The 23181-nt window shown below is 42.9% G+C and overlaps 1 protein-coding gene across 1 annotated transcript; it reads left to right on the forward strand.

Moving 5' to 3' along the window:
- The first annotated feature begins 1019 nt into the window (after positions 1-1019).
- Positions 1020-16347, forward strand: ETS2 (ETS proto-oncogene 2, transcription factor). The gene is made up of 10 exons (XM_037377599.1): positions 1020-1329; positions 4692-4763; positions 7839-7959; positions 9772-9891; positions 10347-10547; positions 11394-11477; positions 12271-12513; positions 12656-12919; positions 13626-13744; positions 14693-16347. Exons 2-10 carry the CDS (start codon positions 4692-4694, stop codon positions 14906-14908), a joined length of 1440 nt encoding a protein of 479 aa, XP_037233496.1. The 5' UTR covers positions 1020-1329; the 3' UTR covers positions 14909-16347.
- The last annotated feature ends 6834 nt before the right edge of the window (positions 16348-23181 follow it).

Here is a 23181-nt window from a genome sequence, read left to right on the forward strand (position 1 = left end):
CCAGCCAGGGCATGCAGGGTACACAGACGGGTCTCACACCAAGCCACCGCCAGGACAGCCCTCCAACGCACAGCCAGGCCAGGGAGCTGGGAAGCCCCCACAGATCCCACCAGTGAAGCGCACCCAATGTGTTGTAACACCACATAAAATCAGCCAGTCGTAGGTAATGTGGCAACAGGGGAAAGTTAGGTGGCCCCAAGGAGTGCGGAGCAGAGGAAGAAAAGCAGCCCATGCCTCCTGTCTGCCTGCCCACTGAGGCTCTCCAAGCCCTCAGGGGGAGCTCACTTTGACAAAATAAATGTAACAGTGAGTTTACTCTATAGTTTGGTAGAGTAGAGCTCCTTGCAGCCTTCCAAGGGCTACCAGAGTTTTTTCAAGGTCAGAGCAAGCCAATTCTTGCTTTACTGGCTGCGGGGCTTGGATCTGCAATTCATGGGATGAGACAGTTGGTACAGCTTTCACGTTGCACCTAGCTCAAGTGAAGAACTCCTCAAAACATCCACAGAAGATGCAACATGACATCATTGCTGAATTTCCACTGCAGCAAGTGTCATATGCGACTTACGAAAACAGACTGTTTACACAGATACCTGGATCTTATGGGTTAATACTCTTAATCTTATCTACCTCGAGGACAGGTATTAATTAAAAATAAGCATGGAGAACATCCAGCCTGAATTAGCTCCTGCATAGCCAGAGGAAAAAAAAAAAATGTATCTGTCTCTGGACAAGCAGTTTCAGGCTTTCCCTCTCCCCACGCCCGGCAGCACCAGGCCGGGAGCCGGTGTCGGGGCCGGGGGGGTGGGCCCGGCCGTGGGGCAGCCCCCGCGGGCCGAGGGAGCCTCGGCCGGTATCGGCGCAGCCCGCAGCGTGGCCACCGCCGCCGTAGCGACGGCGACGACGACGACGACAACAACCGGGCCCGTGGCGGCGAGAGGGGCCGGGCTTGCGGGGAGGCGGGACCCGCCGCCTCCCCCCCCCGCTGAAGAGCGCTTGCGAGGGCGGGCGGCGCGGCACAGCGCGGCTCGGCTCGGCGCGGCGCGGGCTGGCGGCGGCAGCGGCTCGGTCGGCAGCGCCCACGTACCCGCCGCCGGGCAGCAGCCTTCCCTCCCGCCCCCCGCCCCCCTTCCTCTTCCTCCGGGACTCTCCGCTGGGATCAGCCCGTCGCCGCTGTTGTTGTTGGCCGGTGCTGCCACATCGAGGATATCTTGGCTCCCGGAGAGGCAGCGGCGCCTCTTTTTTTGGACTCTGCGTGTGGTGCCGGTGCCGCCGCCGCCGCTGCCGGGGAGGGACGCGGAGGAGCGGGCGAGCACCGGGCTCGGGAGCCAGGTGAGGCGGGGGCGGCGGCGGCGAGGGGGCCGGCTGGCCGCTGCGCACCGACCCGCGCTGCCGGCGGGGGTCTCCGGGGCGGCCCGGGGAAGCCGAGCGTGACCCTCAGCCCCCCGCGGGCGGGGACGCGGCCGGGCCCCCTGAGCGACCCCCGCCGGGGGCGATGGCCGGGGCGCGGGCGCAGGGGGCGGCGGAGCGGAGCCCGCGGGGCCGAGCCGGGGACGGGAGGGCCGCGCTCGCCGCGGCGGCGGACGGGGATGGCTCGGCAGGCGGCTGCGCGCCCGGGAGGAAGGGGTTAATGGGCAGCGCGCACTCTGGGTTTGGTTAGTACTTTAAAGGGACTTCAAAACTGTTGGGCTGTGTGATCTCCCCATCTGAATTTCATGTGGGCGAGTGTGTCGTATGTGCCAGAGCCACCCCGGTCTCGGCTGGCTCGCCCCTCGGTACTTGGCCGGCTGCGCGGGGGAGCGGCGCGCCGGAGGCAGGCGCTTGTCTCTTCACTGAGTGGCACGATTTATTTTTTTTTTTTAATCTGAAAAAATTGCCATTTAAAAGCAAAGCAACAACCAGGCACTCCCCCCTCCCCCCAAAAAAAACTCAAACAACAAACAGACAACCCCGCAACAACAAAAAAAACAAAACAAAACACCCAAACGCAACCAGTGGAGGTGTGCTGTGGACACTAGCAGGGTTTAGTTCTCCATGTGGATGATTCCCAGCCGAATCCAGCTGTGGGCAAGCACCTGGCTATTGCTGAAAAGAAGGTGATCAGAATTCAGGAGTATTAGTTAATAAGTGCCTGATCCTGTTGACCCTGTTCTGGTTCACCCACTCAGCTATGCGGGGGTGTTGAAGAAGGTGTCCTGCCAGTTAAACCAATTATAGCTGGCAAGTAGCAGTCATCAGCGTTAGTGGAGGAGTTGGATGTGAGGCCCAGTCTCGCCAGTGCTGTGCCCTGGTGTCTTTTCTGAACGTAAGCAGCAGCTTTCCAAGTCCAGCAGAAAGCCACCTTTAACCCTTTGTGTCACGAAAAGCCATGTTGCCTCTTCAGCTCCGCTTGCCTGGTGTTACCTCTGTAAGGGTTTGGCATCACAGGGCTGGAAAGGTGTGCTGCAGATGGGGAGAAAGCTGATGCGTGATGAGCAAAGGGTATTGAAATTCATAACAAGATGAGAGATTTTGTTGGAAGAGGAAAACTGGAGTGTTACAAAACATGGTGCAGGTCTTCATTTGTTCTTAGAGCTTGATACCTGGTTTTTCATAAGTTGCGTGGTGCACAGGCAAGGCCACAGAACGAACTGGCAGCCTAGCACAGAGAAACAGTGACTTGGGTTAACGAGCAATACCATGTAACGAAGACTTCATATCAACCTTTTGTCTTGGGACCCTAAACATTTCTAAAGAAACAAACAAAACAAAAAGCCAGGACGGGGAGAATCGCAGTCCTTCTAGTCAATGGGAAGTTCCTGACAGGATTCATGTAGAGGCCAAGATTACACCTGAAAGTGTCGAAGTCTTATTTGTAGCCCTAACTGGGGATCAGAACTAAACAACTGAAAATACGTATAATGTTTCCACAAGTACTTTCAGATTGGTAAGGCTTACAGCTAGTTATACCTAGACACTAGAGCAGATTTCAAAGGCAAAACAAAGGGTATTAGAAATTGGCCTATACTTTTTTTTTTTTAAAGCCCAGCTGAATGCAAGGATAAACAGTTGTTTAAACTGTGGCAAATTTAATGAAAAGATTAGGATGCTTGCTGAGTGAGACTCATGCTGTGTAAAATTCTTTGCTGCTCAATGAGATGTGTAATTCAGATCAAATATTTGTACATGCTATTTGAGGTAAAAACCATCATTCAGTCGATTGCGCTTTTGGGTAACATTAATGAAGTGTAAGCCAAATATTCCTTTCATAGTCAGTTGATCTATTTTATTTCAAAGATCAGCCCCGTACATCTGATAACAGTGAAGCTGAAACGGGCCTTTTGGGTTAAGGACTCTTGATTATTTTTTTTCTTTTTTTAAGTGTTCGACTATATAGGAGGGTGAAAGGCTTCCTTGTCTTTGGCTGTTGGATGTTTTTATTTTCCTTTTTGCTTATATGGATGGCATTTGAACATGTCATTTTAACAAGCTGGTCTTATTTTGTTAAGCTCCTAATTTGCCATCTTTTTCTGAGTTTAAGATTGTATTTTGATTTCTTCTTGTGTTAACATGGCTAACAAGAGAGCTTGCTTGTAATAAGTGATCAGTTTTGTGGAAATATGAATAGTGTCCTGTGTGACTATTTAAATACAAATGCTTGATTAGACAGTTTCTGGGGAGCAAGAGAATTTAGCCCAATGCTGTGAAAAAGCAGAACAAAAATTGTTGAGAGACAGCTTGCCACGGAGTAGTCTGATAAGGTATAGTTCACCAACACCTGAATTACAGCATTGTGATAAACCTGAACAATGGCCATAAAACCGGCTTTATTTCTTATGTTTGATCTCTCCCATAAGCCAGTAAAAGGATATGCATCTTATCGCTCTTCTTAAGTGCTATACAGGAGAACAAGTTATACAGGCCTCACACAACCCTGTTCCTGGTAATACAGGCAACATGATATACCTTTGACTTCAGTAGCATGAACATATTGATGGTGGTCCCATTACCAAACCTATAAAAAAGGTATTTTACTGCATAAACCATTTTCAATTAAAATTTAGGGCCCTCTAGAGCTTTACAAATATGCTAATCCTGTGTTTACAAAATGTGCAAGATAACATGGTTTGGACATGCTTTGCCTAGTAAAGGAAGCAGGTTGCTAATACTGAGTATTGGCTTTCAGTGGTTGGTCATAAAGGGGTGAACCTTATACGTGAAGGTGTATCACGGGGAGTGCTCCGTCACTCATTTTCCTTCCTTTGAAAGCCAAAGTCCAAAGTGAATCGTGGCGTGTCAGCAGGAATATAGAAAGCAAAAATAACACAAAACAATGTTTAAGAAAATGGGTGAAGATTGGAAAGTATCTCAAGGCGATAGATACTTGATGGACAAAGGACTTCTGTAGGCTTTCCAGGCTCACAGAGTCAGATACTAAAAGTCCTCACACTGGATATCAGAAGCTAAGCAGCCTCCTGTTTGCTCATTTCATAAAACACCAGTGATGCCTGTGAAAGGTCTTCCAGTTAAAAAGCTGCTTAAGCAAGACAGTTGTGCCCTGTGTGGTCGGCATGTGAGCAGTGAGAAGGAAAGCTTTGCCTGTGTCTCATTCCAAGAGCTGTTCTGTAACCTGTACTGAAGCGGTGAGATATATCTGTTAACATGCTTGCTTTGTCGGTGGCAACGTTTTTCATGTGATCCCTCTCATTTTTCAGATGAGTGATTTTGGGATCAGGAACATGGATCAAGTAGCTCCTGTGTCTAACATGTACAGAGGAATGCTCAAGGTGAGTACTCTTGTAACCTCATAAACCCAACTGGGGCATCTCCCAGCTAATGCATTTATTACATTCTTCTTAATGCTAGAACAGGAATTGTGTAACCACGGCAAGGTGAACACAGATACTCAGGTTTTAATTGCTTGCTTGTAATGCCTAATCTTCTTCTAGAGTATTTCTACTGAGTCCAGTAGAGATGTGAAGAGCTGAACTGTAATAGGAACATGTAAATCTTGCACCCCCAACCCTCTCCCCCAAAGAGGCTCCCTCCCTCCTTCCCTCAAATCCTAAGAAGCTGAAAATAAGAGGCGGACAGGGACTGAGCTCAGATTTGTTGGAGCTGGTGGAACTTTTGCCTAAACTGGCAGTAGGGGTGGTCTTTGTATCCTCAATTTCGTGGAACTGACGGAGGGACGTTCTGATACAATGGGTTAGGTCTCATGGACTGAAGAGCATTGTATGAAAAAAAAATAAAATAATGGTTATTCACTTATTACATATAATTATGTAAAATATAAGTCAAATGCGTTGTAAGAAATCAAGGGTAGTTACTAAATATATTTTATCTTTAGATGGACTGTGTCTGTTAACTTGTTTTGAAAGGAACTTAAAAACGAAGGATAAATGAGAAGCAGACTATAAATACTCAGTCTTTAAGGGCTTCCCTCCTCCCCATTCATACAAGTTGCTTTTTAGTCCTGGTATCAATTTTTTACACAATACTGATTTATGTAAGCCAAGTAAAGGTTAGGAAGGCACTTTCTGCTCTCATTAACTTTGAGTAATGTCCAGGTCTCACCAGAATCAGTGAGACTCTGGTGTGCTAACTTCTCTGATGTTTTATGTTCCCTCTTAACTTTCTGTCATGCTCACAATAACAATATCCATGAGATCCCCCAAATTTACAGCTGTGTGCTCTGTAACACAGTGGTTGTTCTAAGCAGTTACTCAGTATTCAGTTGTCATATAATTAGGTCAAAATAGAGACCTATATTCTACTACTTTTGTAGCTGTTAACATTTCATTTTGTTTTGTTCAGTAACAATTACTCTTATGTATGTTGAAAAGCCAAACAAGATGGTTGCATAACTGATAGGGCAAAGCAGAATTCATTCTACATTGGGTTTTCCCCCTTTTATTACTATTAAATCAAGAACCTGCTTAAACATTAATTTTCTCCTTTTTGAAGTATGAAACTAGCACAGTATGGATTTTACTCATTCACATGCCACAGCATTTTTTCCAGTGACTCAGGATAAGGGTCAGCTATTTACACAAAACGCAGGAGTTTCCAGATTGTGTTGAAAGAACTTGCCCTTTCTTTTAGGTAGTAGTGATGAGTCAATGCTTTTATCTAGTAATGTATAAAGAATCTTTTACTAGCAGATTTGGCAATTGTTACTAACTTGTTTCATTCAGATGTGAGGCTTTTCACAGGCTGGCTTTGACTCTAGTTGTGGGGGGTACCTGAACCAACTGTACACAATTTGTCTCCACTGGCCAGTGCTCGAGGGCGATTTTTGAACTCAGTTAACTGAAGCATGATACTGTTTATCAGCTTTTTCTTCTGTGGAGCGTATGCTTTCATAATATATGTACTAGGATGCATTGCAGCTTGTTACAAAATACAACTAAAAAATTATGGTTTCTTGTTTGTTACTAGATTTAATGTAATTTGGGGAGATTGGGGAGGGGCACGTAAGTTGTGACAGATGGCACATAAGGCACCTGGTGCAAAAAGACTCCATGCCACTTGAAACTTTGTGGTGACACAAAAAGGAACGTTAGGAAATGTGAGGAAATACTACTTCTCATATGCTATTCCAGAAACACAGTTCAGGTTGCCTTCGCGTTGTACATGAATACCGCCCTGAAAAATCTTTGCCTTGTTCTCGGCTAAATCCTCTATCTTGGCATAAGCTGGCAAACCAGTGGATGCCTAAAACAAACAAGATGCCTTTATCTCCAGCTCCCTGAACTACAGTAGCTGCCACGAGCAAAGTGTAGCTTTCCAGAACAGTGTTCTAAACTCAAGCGCTTTGAAAAATCTCAGTGGCAACTTCTATCTATCTGTGCCTCTAGATATTACAGATATGATTTCCTTGTGACTAGCAGACAAGTTGCATAAGTTGTTTTTAAAGTTATTTCCTCTTCTGTTAACATACCCTCTGCCCCTACCTCCCACCCCCACCCCTGAAAACTAATGTAGCTGAGGGGGATCTAGTAAATATACTAATGTTTCTAGCATACACAAGTTTGAAAGAAGTTAGGTTTTCAAAACCATAACAATAGTTATTGAATGTTGCCAACATATCAGTAGAATCCTCTTTCATCTGGAACATTTTTGTCAGTCCTGTTTATCACTTTCTGTGTAATAAAACTAGCAGTGTTTCACTGAGCATCTGAGGATTTGAAAGGCTGCAAAATGTGTAGCTGGTAAATCCAGGAACTCAAAAGTATAAAAGTCGCAGCAAAGAAGTAACATCTTTCCTCAAGTCCTGTAAAGCTGGCTGTATGGCTTCAAATGATGTGGTTCAAATTAAACTTTTCCTTTAAAAAAAACCCACAACACACACACACACACACACACACAAAATCAACTGCATAAATCTGCTGTAGTGCTTGCACTGGCAGTTGTTTTTCCATAATTTACAGATCCTGCCTCTCTGTCAAGTAATCAAGCAGATAGTCAATTTGAAGGGTTAAGGAAATAAGGATTTCTTTAAAATATACCTGGAAATAAAGATATGTAAATATCTATGCACACATGTGCATTCTCTATTGTTTAAAGCCTCAATGACGGGAAAACTAAGAATATCCTTACTTGGCTTTTCTGTAACCTTCAGAGCATGCCACCCACTTAGCACTGTGGTCTGAATGTTAGTTGTTTTGTATTCATGGACAAGAAGCTATACTATTACTGTGTTTCTATTTCAAAGGTGCACATTAGCTGATTCAAGATAGTGGTTGTGTATGATCTCCAAATCTAGGAAACTTAACTCAGTTACTTCCTAGCAATGAAGTTGACAGTGCTCTAGCAATATGTTTACATTGTTTTTTCTTATCTATTCTGTTGCTTTGCAGCGTCAGCCAGCGTTTGACACCTTTGATAGCTCAAACTCTCTCTTTGCTGGATATTTTTTCTCACTAAATGAAGATCAAACCCTTCAGGAAGTGCCAACAGGATTTGATTCAACTTCATATGGTAACTCTTCACTCTGTTCCATAGTCCAGTCAACAGATCAGAAATTTGAGGGGTCTAACTAAATTTCATGGCTATACTTTTACAAGTGCACCATGGATTTCCCTAAAAAGTGGTTTAGTACACTGTGTACACGCTTGATTTTTATCCATGTGAGTTGCTCCGTGGACAGTTGCTGTTTGCTGTACTGAAAAGGAACAGCAACTGGGATTCAGTGGCCTGATAGACAGACTGTCCATGGATGAAGCCTTAGCAGATAGTAAAACAGAGCTAAGACAGTATAAAAATAAAGTTTTATGTATATTTAGACTTGAACATCTCAACCATAATTAAAATGCAAGTGTTCTGCAAGCTCCTTTCTTGACCCTTTTATATTAAATCCCAGTATGTTTTAATCCATACCTTACAAAACAGGGATGGGAATCTTGTTGTTTGTTTGTTGTATGTAGGGCAGTACCTACTGAGAACTCTTTACAAATCTTTGCCTAAAATCCCCGACAAAATGGGGAGTTTTGTCCAAAATGTAGATATTTTACCTGATTCTGCCTTTATCTACCCTTAGGGAAGGAAAAAAGAACACCCTCAAACCTCTGGAAACCACCAGTCCTTTGTTCTAATGTGATTCTAATCAGTCACCTGCTTTGGTCAGCAAAGCAAGTTCTAGCAGATATTGAGGATGGGTGTGGTAAAAACAGAAGTTAAGCAGGGGCTGGTAATGAGCTCTACTTGCTGGGTCAAGTGGAGCCTGTAGGTAGTCTAGGAGAACAAGAAGAGCCGCTCAGCTTTATGAACTGACTTGGAGTCTATCAAGCGCATCACCTTTATATACCCTGCCACCATTATATGCCTCTACCACAGCAGAGCTCCTTCAAATGCAGCCTGTGTGTGAGCTCTCAGAGGCTCTCAAACATTCAGGGATGCAGTAGCGAGTTGATGAAATTGTCTTCAAATTACCCGTAGCTTAATGACACTAATCACAAACAAAATATCAGTAGAAGGTTTCCTTAGCCAAAACATCTAGGTAGCATGGTTGGCTTTCTTCAGTTCCTTCAGAGTAAAAAGTGGCATGTTCTGGTGAAAATTGCCCTATTAAAAAGACTGAGTGGAAGCCGAATTTGTCCTTAAAATAGAATCTACTTGCAAATTTAAAGATCAGTTAAGCAATTAGAACCATCATATGCCAGTATAAATTACTGACTTCGGATTTTGTGGCATTATTTTGTTACTGGGTACCAGCTTGTTACCAGTCATGCTTCTTTAGTTCTGATGACAGAATAAATGCACCATGTACTAGGGTGTTGGAGAGTTGCATGGGAAGTTTTGAAATACAGTCCATTGGAAAGCAGTGTTAAATAGCGCAAGCTGGTTCTTCACAACCCTACTATCACTCACTTTGCTCTCAAACTAAATGAAGACTGTCTGGGGCTATAAGGAAGGCTGATGTCAAACTATAGGTGGCTAAAAAGGATAAGCAGTCTCTTGTTTCCTTTAAAAGAAAAAGTAATAGTAAAATTTCCCTGCAACAAAAGCACTTCATGTAACTACTAAGAGTAAATGAGGGTCTATCTGATGGAAAGCTGCAAACCTTTTAGTATGATGCAATTTTATCAAACAGGTAGCACAGAGATTTTTAGTGTTGATATATCAAGTCAGAGATAATGTATCAGAAAACAGATCAGCTGGTTTTTTAAATACTTAGTTTCTAACATACTTCTCTTATTCTTCAAGTAGTGCAGCAAAAACCTGTCACTCCTTACATTAACTTTTAGGCCAGTGAATCTTCTTTTTCCCCTCCACCCCTTTTCTTTCTTGTAGAGACGAACAACTGTGAATTGCCTCTGTTAACCCCATGCAGTAAGGCTGTGATGAGTCAAGCCTTGAAAGATACTTTCAGTGGTTTCACAAAGGAACAGTGTCGGCTGGGTATCCCAAATAGTAAGTGTTTTCTATTTATAAGCTCCTTTTTTTAATGCTATGGAGGAGGCTGAATAGCGGCTCTTTCAAAAGAGAAAGAATGATGTCAGTAGGAAATACAAGAATGGATCCTATGTGAATCTGGCGCAGCTTGACTTGGAAAGACCAGGCTTGCTGGTATTAAAAATGGGTGCATGGAGAGCTCATGCTTTGGCAGCAGAAGAGAATCAAGTAAGCTGAGAATGTCTCTGCTTACAAGTGAGTGCAGATGGAAAATAGAGGACTGTTTTGGTGTTTTTTGGTTGTTAGCGTTTTTTGGGGTTTTTTTTGTTTTAAATTCAAGAATACATTCATTCTGAATTCATTCAGAATGAAGCAACTTGGGTAAACAATTTTTTTCATTCACTGCCTTCTAATGAAGACTATTTGACAAAGGTCAGGAGTTATCTCTAAATTCTGGATATTTTGTCTTGCAGATCCCTGGCTGTGGACTGAACAGCAAGTGTGCCAATGGCTTTCATGGGCTACCAATGAGTTTAGCTTGGCAAATGTGAACTTCCATCAGTTTCTTATGAGTGGCCAAGACTTGTGCAACCTGGGCAAGGAGCGTTTCCTGGAACTGGCACCTGACTATGTGGGTGATATTCTGTGGGAACACCTGGAACAGATGATAAAAGGTAGTTACAGAAAGAGCTTCTGTTTTAAGGCTTTTCTAATAAAGTAGGACTCTCAACGCTTGTTTCACTATGGAGGACTTTTATTACATATGAAAACTCAAAATTAACTTCAAAACTTCTTCTGATTAATGCTTTTATTAACCTATTATCCTAACCTTTTATTAACCTAACATCCTTGGTACACAAAGCACACATGCAAGTATCTGCAGAAACCATACCGTGTTCAAGTTGAGTACTTATTGCGGTCAGGTTTTATTTGGAATAATCATTGAAACAAATGAGATTAGAGCAAGGCTACTGTAATACCCCTTCAAAAAAATAACCAAGAGTTGGGCAAACTTCTTCACTTCTTATTACAAGTTTTCAGTTTAGTTGCTTTAATGTAGTGTTTTGAGATAATTCAGTGAATGAATGCAAAGAAGTCAAAGACACCTAGAGGTGTCTTAAGTGACCACTGATGGAATTGCTAAAACCCTACATGCAGTGCCTTGTGAGTTCCATTGGGTTTGAACTGTAGCATTCAATAGTTGCATATATTAAGGACTTGGACCTTGAAACACAGTACAATTATTGTTGTTTCTGGTTTTTTTCATTGTATTACTCAGTTGGTATGATGGTTTTCAAGCCTGTTGGATGTTGGTTAGGTTTTTTGGGTGGTTGGGGTTTTTTTGTTTTGTTTTTGTTGGTTTTTGTTTGGGGTTTTTTTTAGAGTGCAATGCAGTACACTAGGAAAATTTACGTTAGTGATGACCTCTCAATCCTAAAGAGAGTCAGAAGCTTTTCATGGCATACAGGTCATATCTTCAAAATAAAAAGAACAATTTTTTTTCCCCCTCCTCTCCCCAGACAGCCAAGAGAAAACACAGGACCAATATGTGGAGAACTCTCATCTCACCTCAGTTCCTCACTGGGTCAATAATAATTCCTTAAGTAAGTATTTTAAGAAATGTGATATTTTACATCCCTTGGTTTATTGTAAGCATGTCACAGATGCCATTTTAAAAACAAAAAAAAAAGCACCAGAATAGTTACTGTGTTTGAGGAGAACACTTGACTTGAATTGCTGCAGCCTTCTTTCCTAGTATTGTTTAAGCATCATCCAATTCATATTGGAAACCTTTTGAGGAGCAAAGGCTTTGAGAAAGTCAAATTTCCTCTTGGTATGCCAAAGCCCACATCTGTGGAGCAGAATGACTGCTCCCACCTTTTACACAGTCAAAACCTAGTATTGCTGGGGAGCAGCAAGAGTTATTTTTATGCATTTTTGAAGAACATGGAAGTGTAATAGAGCTTTTGCAAGTGTGTAGGACATGGTGCTAGCTCCCTCAGATTGTTTGGTTGGTGTTGTATTACATTCTACCACAGTCAATCTCCAGCTCAACCTTGTTATACCACTTAATGGTGAGGCCTTACTCAAAACCACTGAAGCTTGTCCAGTTTTTTCTGTAACACTGTAGTTTCCTAGAAGAACCAACAATAGACATATTTGTGGTCAGCAAGTTATAGAAGGAGATTGACAGAATCTGGTTTGGAGCCCATTAGATGAAGTTCCTATCACTGACTTCAGTAGCCTTTCCAGTAGGCCTGTAGCATCTATCGCTTAGTCAGATTTTCATGGGTGAATTACTTCTTGGTGGCACCACTGTGGTGAGGTGCTGGAGGTGTATTAGTCTATGTAAGGGTCTGCAGGGAAAATAATCAATTCTTTTATTTCTTTCTTCAGCTGTTAATGTAGATCAGAACTCCTATGGTGTGCAAATGCCTGGATACCCTAAAGCCCTTGGTTATCCCAAACCCAGTCTCCTGACTGATGTCTGTCAGACTTCCACAGGACCGAATCTCCTCAGTCCAGAACAAGAGTTTTCATTGTTCCCTAAAACCCAAGCAGATACTGTTGGTGTGAACTACTGTGCAGTAAATCAAGATTTCCCAAGAAGCAATCTGAACTTGCTTATAGATAATTCCGGTGAGTCATAATCTGCATGATAACCATGGGTCCAAGTCCATATTCTATATGTCTTTTCCTGCTTTGCATAATTTATATGTACAAGCTAGACTGAGGAGGAGAAAAAAACCAACACTTTTTTTGTGTGTTTTGTTTTATAAAGGTAAGCTTAGAGAACATGAATCTAGTGACAGTGGTGCAGAAAGTTATGAAAGCTCAGATTCGATGCTACAGTCCTGGAACAGCCAGTCGTCATTAGTGGATTTACAGCGTGTGCCATCCTATGAGAGTTTTGAAGATGACTGTAGCCAGTCATTGTGCCTGAGCAAACCTACAATGTCTTTCAAAGACTATATTCAAGAACGAAGTGATCCTGTAGAGCAAGGGAAACCAGTTATACCAGCAGCGATTCTAGCTGGCTTTACCGGTAAGTAGTGAAGCAAAATGGTCACTCCTCTTCTTACATAACGTCAATATTCTCTATAAAAGTGTACCATGGTGATAGTTGTGTAGTTGTAAGGTATGCCTTACACCTTAGTCAGAGACCACTATTCATGAAGACTTACAATTTGAAGTGTTAACAAAGAAAGTCTTACAGGACTATCCATCTAAAGCATCTAAACCATCTAGGCTGGTATGTCAGAACACGTGAAAATTAAATGCCCTTTGATCTCTTTGAAAAAAAGAGGGAAACTTGGACAAAATCTTGCACACTTGAGAGTTTCTGCAGGTGTTGACACTGCTTGTTAAGACGTTGTTCCTATAGTCCTTACTGAAATTGTTTTTTTCCTCTACAATGTCTGCCAAGCCAAGGACCGCAGGACAAGTCCTGGAGCTTGAAATGCAGCTCATGGGAAGTGGAAGGGTGGCGGGGATCCATGTCAAAGCGAAAGACATGTCAAATTATGTCAAATCTTGTGTTACCATGAAAAAGCTGACTTGTTTATAACACAAATCTGCTTTTAAACATATTAGAAAGAAACCTAAGATTTTAATTTTGATACTAAAAACAAGGCAAATCAAGAGTAATTACAGATCTATTCTGTGATATGAGTGTGGTCACGTACATTGGTTGTGGTAAAAGCTTGCAGAAATATTAATTGTGGTTTCTCCCTGCCCCCCTCTCTCAACAGGCAGTGGACCTATACAGCTATGGCAGTTTCTTCTGGAGTTACTGACTGACAAGTCCTGTCAGTCATTCATTAGTTGGACAGGAGATGGTTGGGAATTTAAACTTGCTGACCCAGATGAGGTATGTGGCTAATTGTAACGAACAGAAAGATTTCGGGTCTAATCTGCCATTTGTGGTCCCAGCGTTGTGTAAATGTTTTATATACGATCAGATACTTGCTGAAATCTCATCTGCAAATGCTTTATTGTACAGTCAGGATTACTGTGGGTTGTTCTCCCCTCTCCTCCCACCCAGGGATATCAGCATATGCTTGTAGCTAGGAGAACACGTTGTATAGCTTGAAACTTAAAGGTAGTATACAAAAGTAGTTCTTTTGACAGAGTGTAATACTGTAGACTAGCTTACTGGATGTAGTTTGATCAACAGTGTCTGGGATTGCACGAAGGCTTGGGGGGAAAAGGTATTGCCATTCTTCTAGATACACAACAAATATGGTATTGCTGCTTTTGAAATATTTTGGCAACTTAATAGCTGTAGTCATTAAAAATAAATATAATGCATTTTCATTTTTTGATACTGTCATCAGTAGGAAAGTTACTAAGATGTGATATAAAGTCTACTGAAGCCTTTAGTTTTTTAAAAAAAAAGAGGGAGGGAAATCATTAACTCCAAGGAACTTCATATCATTCAGCTTCTGGTTAAACAGCTGTCCCATGCTGCTCCAAAGCAAATTAATGGTTAAATGGTGTCTTCTTGAAAGAGAGGAGACTGTATTTCCCATAAACTTGATCTCCTTAAACATGTTTCGGCCTATCCACTGTAGATATCCTTTTCACTGATATTTGCTGTCAGCCACTTTCTGCTGAAGCTGCTACTGTTAATGGTCTCAGATCATGTTCAGTTGTGGCATCAGTCACCAGCTCTTCTTTTATCTAAGTCTGGGACCTCCAAAACAAATAAAATGCTCTAACTGAGCAAGGGTTTTAATAACTGTGTTTATCAGCCGCCAACTAGAAGAACATGACTTGAATAAACCATTTGCATCTTGCTTTCTTTTTGGACTGACAGGTGGCACGGAGGTGGGGAAGGAGAAAAAACAAGCCAAAAATGAACTATGAGAAGCTCAGCCGAGGCCTACGCTACTATTATGACAAGAACATCATCCACAAGACTTCAGGGAAACGCTACGTGTATCGCTTCGTGTGTGACCTGCAGAACCTGCTGGGGTACACAGCAGAAGAGCTGCATGCAATGCTGGGGGTGCAGCCTGACACGGAGGACTGAGCCTGATGATGTGATGCTGCAGGGGCAAAGATCATGTGTTGGGACTGTGTCTAGGAGCCATCTGCAGTCAGTTCTGGCTGTTCAGATGCGTGCAACTGTTGGGAAATAAGGACCTTCACCGATTTTGTAACCAGGGAGAGCTGGAAGGAAGTGGCCTTATTTCATCAGTGGCTTTGGGTGTTGCCATGTCAGGCACTTGAGCAGCATGGAAGTCAGCACAGACCCTAGCTCTGTCATGAAGACATGGAAATGCTCTTGGTTTAAGCATTTCGACTACCTGTACTGTCGTATAAAGTGTTTTGGCTACTTACACTGCCATGTAATAATGGGTTGGCTTTAAAACCAAAGGTTGGATGAGAAACCAGTTATGCAGATGTTTTTAAAATACCATCATCCTTGCTTATGTCTTGTATCATGCAATTTATTTAAAAAAACTAATTTATTTTAAATTAGCAGCAAGGAGAATAAATTTTAGTTTTGTTTTAAAGTACGTTTTATTAGTTGTACTCCAGAAATGTGCTGCCTAGGTACATAAACACTCTATGTCCAAAACCAGATGTAGCAACTGTTGGCAAAAAACCCCAACCAACCACAACCAACCAACCAACAAACAAAAAACCCAAGAAAAACAACCCCAAAACCCTTTCAAAGAAGGGAAGGAAAAATCATACCATTTCAATATTCACTTTGTATATATTCTGTGATTCTTTTTGAAACTCTGTAATGTTCCTATTTAACAGATACTGTATAGTGTAAATTAATTGTATGTGTGTTTTGAGATAGGATGAATGTAAACTTATCAAATGGTTTTTTCATGTTTGTCTAGGATATACAACTTTCTGCAAATATTTAATTGGCCTGAGACACAACATAAGTACTCAGTATGCATGCATATGGTATGCCTATGGTATGAAATGGGGGGGGGGGGGCGGGGCTGGCTCAGTATTTTGCCAAGACTGAAGCTGGCAATTCTTTGTGCATTTTTGGCATTTTTACAAGAAACTGATGTTATATTCTGGGACATAAAGGGCCTGTTTGTGGTTTCTTCTGTAACTGAAAATGAAAATATTAATACGGATAAAATTACCTTTTTTCCTTTATAAATGGCATATGTTTTTCAACTTCTATGCATGTCCTTTTAAGAAAATTTATATACAAGCCTTATTTTTTCAGTTGACTTGTCTCTTCTTCCTGCAGTTTATCCTGTATGATTAAAATATGAATTCTATTTTTGGAAATAACTGTGACTCCTTTTCAAAGATCAGGAGGGATTTATGTAGCAGCTATTTTTACTGCAAAAAAAAAAGAAAAAATTCACTGGAAAAATGTACTTTAAGAAAGCTTTATTTTTTATCTGAGCTTGATGTACATTTAAATGTGTTGTATGGTGTAAGAGGTTTAAAAATGAGCCTTCATAAAAACCTCTTGGACAAGAAAAAGTGTGTGTGCTTTTTTATGGAAAGTTTTAGAGGAGCTCCTTTTTTATTTGTTGGTTCAACCCATGTCCATACTACCCCCCTAAACCTATGCAGGATAAAAAACAAACACATAAAAAAACCAAAACAAAACAAACCCAACCAGTGAGACTTATGGGAGTAGGAAGTTTGTTGGAGGAAAAATTCTGTTGGAGTGTATAGGCTTGTAGTCTTGAACCAAGCTCAATGTATGCAACCACTTTGCTTAGATATAAATTCAAGTTAATGACTTCGTGCTGTGCCTCTTGAGAAGAAAACCAGCTTTTCTGAACTGTGTTTTGTAAACTGATTTAGGAATACATGGAAGAACAGAAGCATATTAAGGCTACTTACACCTAAACTGTTCCTGAGCATATCCTCCACAAAGGAATCCTATAGTTTGAACTATCTTTAGCTCTTACTCTTCTCCAGGAAATACAGAAACATTTGCTCTTAAGCACATTTTAAAAGTAGAAAATGTAGTTATTAAAAACAAAAAACCCCAAACATGATGCTTCTCCTAGACTTCTTGATCTCTCTACAAAATGGCAGCTATCTCTTGATGTTGCTTTCATTTTAGTTACCCTGGTTTGGCAGCATGATTAAAATTTTGGAGAGAAAGGGTGGGCTTTTTTCTGAGAATTTTTCTTTCTAAATGGATGGAGTTGAGCGTGTAGGCAATGCATCTTGCAGCATGGCCTTGCTGAACAGTTGCTACACTGTCCTTCAGCCTTAATTTTCATTGTCTGCAAAGGAAAAGAAGCCTCCCACATCCTTCCTTCACGTCAGCTACTGCTGCAGGCCTGGATGCATCTCAGGGCGTGCTGGCCCACAGATGGATCTCACGCTGACAATGAAAAGGGTGTGAGGGCATGGAGGGCTGTGATCCCCAGAGCTGAGACAGAATTTGGCACAAAGATGGGGAAAAAAAACCCAACAAACCCTTAAACCAACAAGCCATCCTGGGCTTTGGCTGACACCCTTAAGAAAAGGTAGTGCTATATATTACCTGTCTTGGAGCTGGGATCCTAAGGAAGGGAGATACCTTATTATGCAGGAAATAATGTATGGTCTGTCACGACAAATGTGTTTTTTTCCCTTGGGTGACTTTCTCACACCATGGCTGCAGAACCCCAACTGTCCTCTCAATCTGTTTTCCCTGAACACAGAACTTTTATGTCACGTAGACTGAAAGTTCAGTTGCCTCTTGTGTGCGTGGTCAGTGTTAGCTTCAGCCTAGAGACTAAAAGGAAGTTGTTTGTTTTCCTCCCTCAGCAGAAAAGAAATCTCATGATAGCAAAACCAACAAAGTATCCCGATACAGGCAACCCACACTAGTGTGTCTCCCAGAAGCAAAACCTGGTATCCTGCAGTGCATCGGATCAATGTAGCAGCCCAAGCTGTAACCCAATCGACCCAGGAGACAATTATTAAAGGATATTTTGTCACAGCACACACAGAAAACACCACTGTTTCCTCAGCCACCCAGCATCAAAGAGGCTGTTGAAAGCAGTCTGGCTAAATTCTTCACCTTCTTCAAGACGTGCCTTCCTGCCCTTTCAGCTGCCAGCTTTCCTCATGAGACAGCAGTCAAAATAGAGTCTTGCAGTTGGCACCTATCCATGGTTGGCATGTCACCTCCAATAACAAAGTTCGACTTCAAAGCCTTTCTTGCTCTTTTTTTTTTTTTTTTCTTTCTTTTTAAATTTAGAAAAAAAGGTAGAAACCCGTTCTAAGTTGGGAGAGCTGTGAGCCACAAATACTTGATATCCAGCAGGCTATTCTGGGAAACATCGGCCTGGTGCTCCCTATTCTTACTCTTGCCTTAGGTCCCAGCTGCCAGTCACCGTCAGGTACAGGTTAGAAGCTTGAGAAATGGGGCAAGTGATGGATCAGTTATCCCAGTACTGTGTCTTCACCAGTGGGAGAAGGACTGAGTAAACCTGTCCACTTTCTGCTGGTCCATTCCCCATGTGATCCCCCAGCGCCCCCATGGTATTCACCCTGTTGGAGGGGTTACCCTGCCCATTTCTTTTACTGCTGCATTAAGGACTTCTTACGTTGTTCAACCTATAAGGAGATCCCTTGGTCAGTCTTTACTGACTTGTCCTCAGGCATTGGAGAACAGCACCTCACCCATGGTCTGAAGTAAGGGTACACCAAGGTTTTGCTCAGCAGCAAGACAAAGCTCTCATCTCAATACCCTTCCTCATGGTACCTTACACTTTTTGGGCTTTTTGGCAGTCATTGCATGTTGAGATGATGATTTCAGAGAGCTGCCAGTGATGACTCTGAGATCCATTTCCTGGTAAGTACCATTTCTGAGTTTAGCATCACATACACTCTGTTTGGGTTATTTTTCCTTCAGTGTATTACTTTGAATTACCCTATACTGATACTCATCTGTCAACTTTTTGCCAACTCATGCCATGTTGTGATGTCCTCCTGGAGCTCCTCACCAGCAGCGTGGCATTTGACCATTCAAACTACTTAGTAGCATCTACAAACCTGGACGTTTCACTGTCTTGTCATCAACCTGGGATTTATGGCCCTGGTCAGAGCCAAGGTGGCTGTTATTATGCTAAGGGCCAAGAGGGCTGCTGCAGGATTCAGCCTTTCTTCTCTTTTCAGTTCCCAGCTCTTCCACAGGTTTACTGGGTGGCCTCAGGTAAAACATTTCAAGACTAGTCCTTGGGCTGCTGCTATTCTAGTGTAAAAGTCATTCACTCACCCTCATGCATGCAAGCAGCAGCAGCAAGGTGGTGTTCTGTCAAATGTCTTTTGGGCTTTCCCTCTCCATGAGTAGACTGTGGGCCAACACTCTTGTGATGCAGGACCACATTTGGCAATGAACAAGATCAGCAGCAGCTTATACAATATGGAAACACAGCATCTGGCCCTCAAGAGAGTTCAGCAAAGTGCTCTGAAATCATGGTACTCTTTAAATGTCAACCAGACACTGGAACTTCGTGCTTTTTTGCTAAAAAAGCCTCCTGGAATTGAAAAGGAAGCAAGAACTAAAACCTAATTTACATGTTCACAGCATTAGTGGAGAACCTTTTTGATGCCCTCTCCAAGGATGGTCCGAATTTTGACAGAGAATTGCCAGATCTCAGCCATTGCAGTTTGTCTTGTGTCTCTTGTTTATATTTTCCTCTGTGTGAAGCAGAGCACTAGTTGAACTATGTTCACACAGCCATGTGACTGCAGCAGTGCTTCACATGCTAGACACGTGAATGCTCAAAAAGCTAGAGGGAATAAAAAGCATCCCTGTAAGCAAGAGGAATGAAAAATTCAGCTCAGGGTACACAATCTTTGATAAAGATGTCTAGTATCTCATTTGCAATGTATGCCATGTGATGTATAGTCTGGAACCACATAAAATGGGATATTATTAAAAATAAATAAAATAGTTTGGCCAGTGACAGCATAATTTGGCCTGTGCAAATTGAGATTTTCAAGTGATGTCCTATTTATGAATAGGAGAGTTTTAAGATAATCCTGTGGTTTCGGGAAGAAGCATCAGATTTCACCATCTTCCTTCTGCGTCTGTCTCTCTTGGCATTTACAAAGAGGTAAATGGTGAGCTTAACAAAATACAGTGAGTATCAATTATAACAAGTATAATGAAATCTCTGCACATGCAAAAGGGTATGTTCTTTGGAAGGTGTTTTTCTCAGATTCTCTCTAGATAGCTAGCAAAATGGCCCAAACTCCCATATAGAAGGTTTGCCATGATTTTCTGCATCATGACCTAACATGAGAGAGAAAATGCCAAAGTCCTGATACAATTTCTCTGAAGCCTGCATATCCAAAACCTGGTGATTATTTTCTTTCACTGTGGGCAAAACTACAAAAGAAAACAGGTTTGTCTATGTGTTACTTAACCTTCAGTGCTTAGACTGAGGAGGAAAATCCAAAGCCCAGAGGGAGGTGGGCAAGCTGAGCTGAAAGCATGTTGTTTGGAAACGGAGGGAGCCATCACACCAAGTGGTGGATCTCTCTCTCCCAGGCCACCACTGCTGTGTATTGGGGCTAGCTAACCCCGCTCTCCTAGCCCCATCCCAGGTACTCAAGCATGAGGCCAAAGGCAACACGGACAGGGGCTAAAATCGCAATCCCTCTGGAGAGCTGGTGGTCATACCCTTTCTTCCCAGAAGAAGAGGGGCTGGGCTTGCCCTCCTGAAGCATGGCCAAGAGGGATGGTAGTGGAGCGATGGCTCCTGCTCGGCTTCATGTACAACTCACTTGCCTGCTTGATGAGGTCTGGGTTGGGATCACTGCCACAGGAAGGTTTCCAGAACCCATCTCCCACCTTGGCCATCTGAGTGAAGTGCAGAAAAGGAGGAAAGTGTTTTCCATTAAATGATTGTAGGTTAAAACTCAGTCTCAGGTGCAGAGACCAGAATTCCCCCTCTCCTTCAGCTGGATGCGTGATTATTAGGCTAAAGAGGCCTGTTCCCATTTGTGCTGCCTCTCTTTTGTCTGATGAATCTTGAATCAATCCTTTTTTTTTCTTCCTTACTTTTTTTCCCCCTACTGACAGAAGGCAAAGAGCATTCTAGCAGATGCAGTTCTTCCATTTATCTCCCTCCCATTCGCAGGGACTTCTCATTCTCTTACAGGGTGCTTTTTGCCCTGCGGAGGAAGAGAAGTTCTTCCAAAAGAAATATCATTCCTCCTACATGCCTCCGAACAAACCTGTTTGTTTGTTTTTCCCCATCTCCAGTGCCAGCCCCTGGGAGATGCCAAGAATGCATGTCTCTTGCTGAAGTCAGGACCGGGTCCCAAACCCCCTGGTCTCAGCCTCGCATGCTGCCCACCCCGCAGCCAGCCCTAGCTTGAGCGACCACTGGCGAGCCAATGGGACAGCTCGTCATAAGGATGAACTGGTTTTGAGCAGTTTCCCCAATGTCCTGGGCACAACGCTCCCTTTCTTCCTCATCAGGACTCTACATCTGCTGGCTTCCCAACACTTTTTTTCCTTTTAAACAAATACAGGCATTGTTCTTTATTCAGGGAAAATTCCACTTTCTCCTAAAGATGCTTCGCCAGGATCTGAAAGCTCAGGATGTGTACTTTCCACAGGCAGTGCCTTCCAGAATTCACAGATCCCTCCTTCTTGCTTTCATATGCATGAACACTTTTCATTACACATTTAGCAATCTCTAAAATTCCCAGCTAGAGCCCAGCATCGTGACTGTGTCCCCATCCCATGACTTATGTTTTCAGAGGGAAGAAGATTCCTATTAGTGAGGAGTAGTGACAGCCACCAGTGAGGCCTGTCCCTATGCAGTGCTCCCCATTTCTCTGCCCGTTCCAGCCTTAAGCAGCTCATAAATGGGGGATTTGCCAGTTCCCTTGGAAGAGACTTGTGCAGACCTTACCTGTACTCAGACAAATGCTGTTTGGATTCATGATCCTGCAGCTAAGTCCCAAGCACCACACTTCTCTGGAGGGTCAGTATGGCTAGTTCTCAGTGGTGGTGCTGCTATCACCTGTGTGTTTACCAAACCTTGAAGACCACAGTCCAAAATGACACTTGTTAGTGGTAACCCCAGTGCTTGGGCAATTTTGGCCATTGTTGTGTGACTTTACCCAGGTCAGCCATGTGCAATGACTTATTAAAAGAAAACATCAGTGGAGACCACAGAGGTCCAAATATGCTCCATCTTCCCTTCCCAAACGAACAAACCTTTCCACTAGTTAAGGCAAGAAGATGTTTACCAGAAGCTGGAGCACTGATGGTGCTGCCAGCTCTCTGCAGAATGCAGCAACTAGGAAAACCAGCACAAAACAGCCTTGCAAGGCAAAAGCTTCCACTACAGCGTAATTGGACCTGAGATGTTCCTATTTTATTACATCCATTTTTCTCCAAGAAATATTAAAATGCTCTCACTGTTTGAAGGGAGAGGGAAATAAAACACATGAGGTGCCTAGCTATCCCTAAGCAACCTATCAAATAAAGAATAAACTATTAGCAAGCAGAATGGCTTTAAAAGGACCCACAGCAGTTTCAGAGTGTCAAGGGAAGAATAGGAATGGAAATGATTCTGAAAATTATTAGTAGTACTTTAACAGCAGCCCCTTAATATCTCCCACAGTATTCTCAGTCATTAGCACAGCTGAGCTGCTGCTCCATGCCAATTACTGTCCCTGCATGTCTCTCCGCTTGAGCAGGATTTGCAAAGGAACCAGCTAAAATGAGATTTTAGTGAGATTCTGCTGCTCTTGCAAGTCTGTGCTTCAGCAGCAGAGGTGGTGTTGGATGGAAGCTCTCCCAGCTCTTCCTGTAAGGCACTCTCCAGAAATAAAGTTTAAACGTGGGTCAGACAAGGAACTGGCCACTGCAGCTGCATCTCTGCAGCTTCTTCACTGTAGGGATTGACTTCTCACAAATGGAGCTGCAGGGGACTGGCAGGAGCCATTTACAACAGCCACACCACCCAAATCCTCTAGGGTTTGTCCAGTTTTGGTTCCACCTCTTCTTTTACCCTGTGGTATCATAAAGTGTCTACAGTGTGTAACTTGCTATAGCAATGCTTCATTGCTATCAGCAGGCTTGCCTCCTTGTTGATCTAATGTCACCTCTAAGCTGGACCTGCTTTGAACGGGGGGTTGCACCAGGGGTCCCAGTCATCTCCAGTTATGGTATGTCTTGGTCTTTTGTTCATAAAGGCCAAACTCATCCTTCACTCTGACATCCCAGGGTCATGGCACAGCAATAAGAACCGATGCTGACAGTGTCCGCCCATCTTCTGACATTGCCTTCACCCCACTGTGCAAGGAAATTTTGCCATGCTGAGACAAGAAGTCTGT

Source organism: Falco rusticolus, chromosome 2, assembly GCF_015220075.1.
Source record: "Falco rusticolus isolate bFalRus1 chromosome 2, bFalRus1.pri, whole genome shotgun sequence".
NCBI lineage: Eukaryota > Metazoa > Chordata > Aves > Falconiformes > Falconidae > Falco > Falco rusticolus.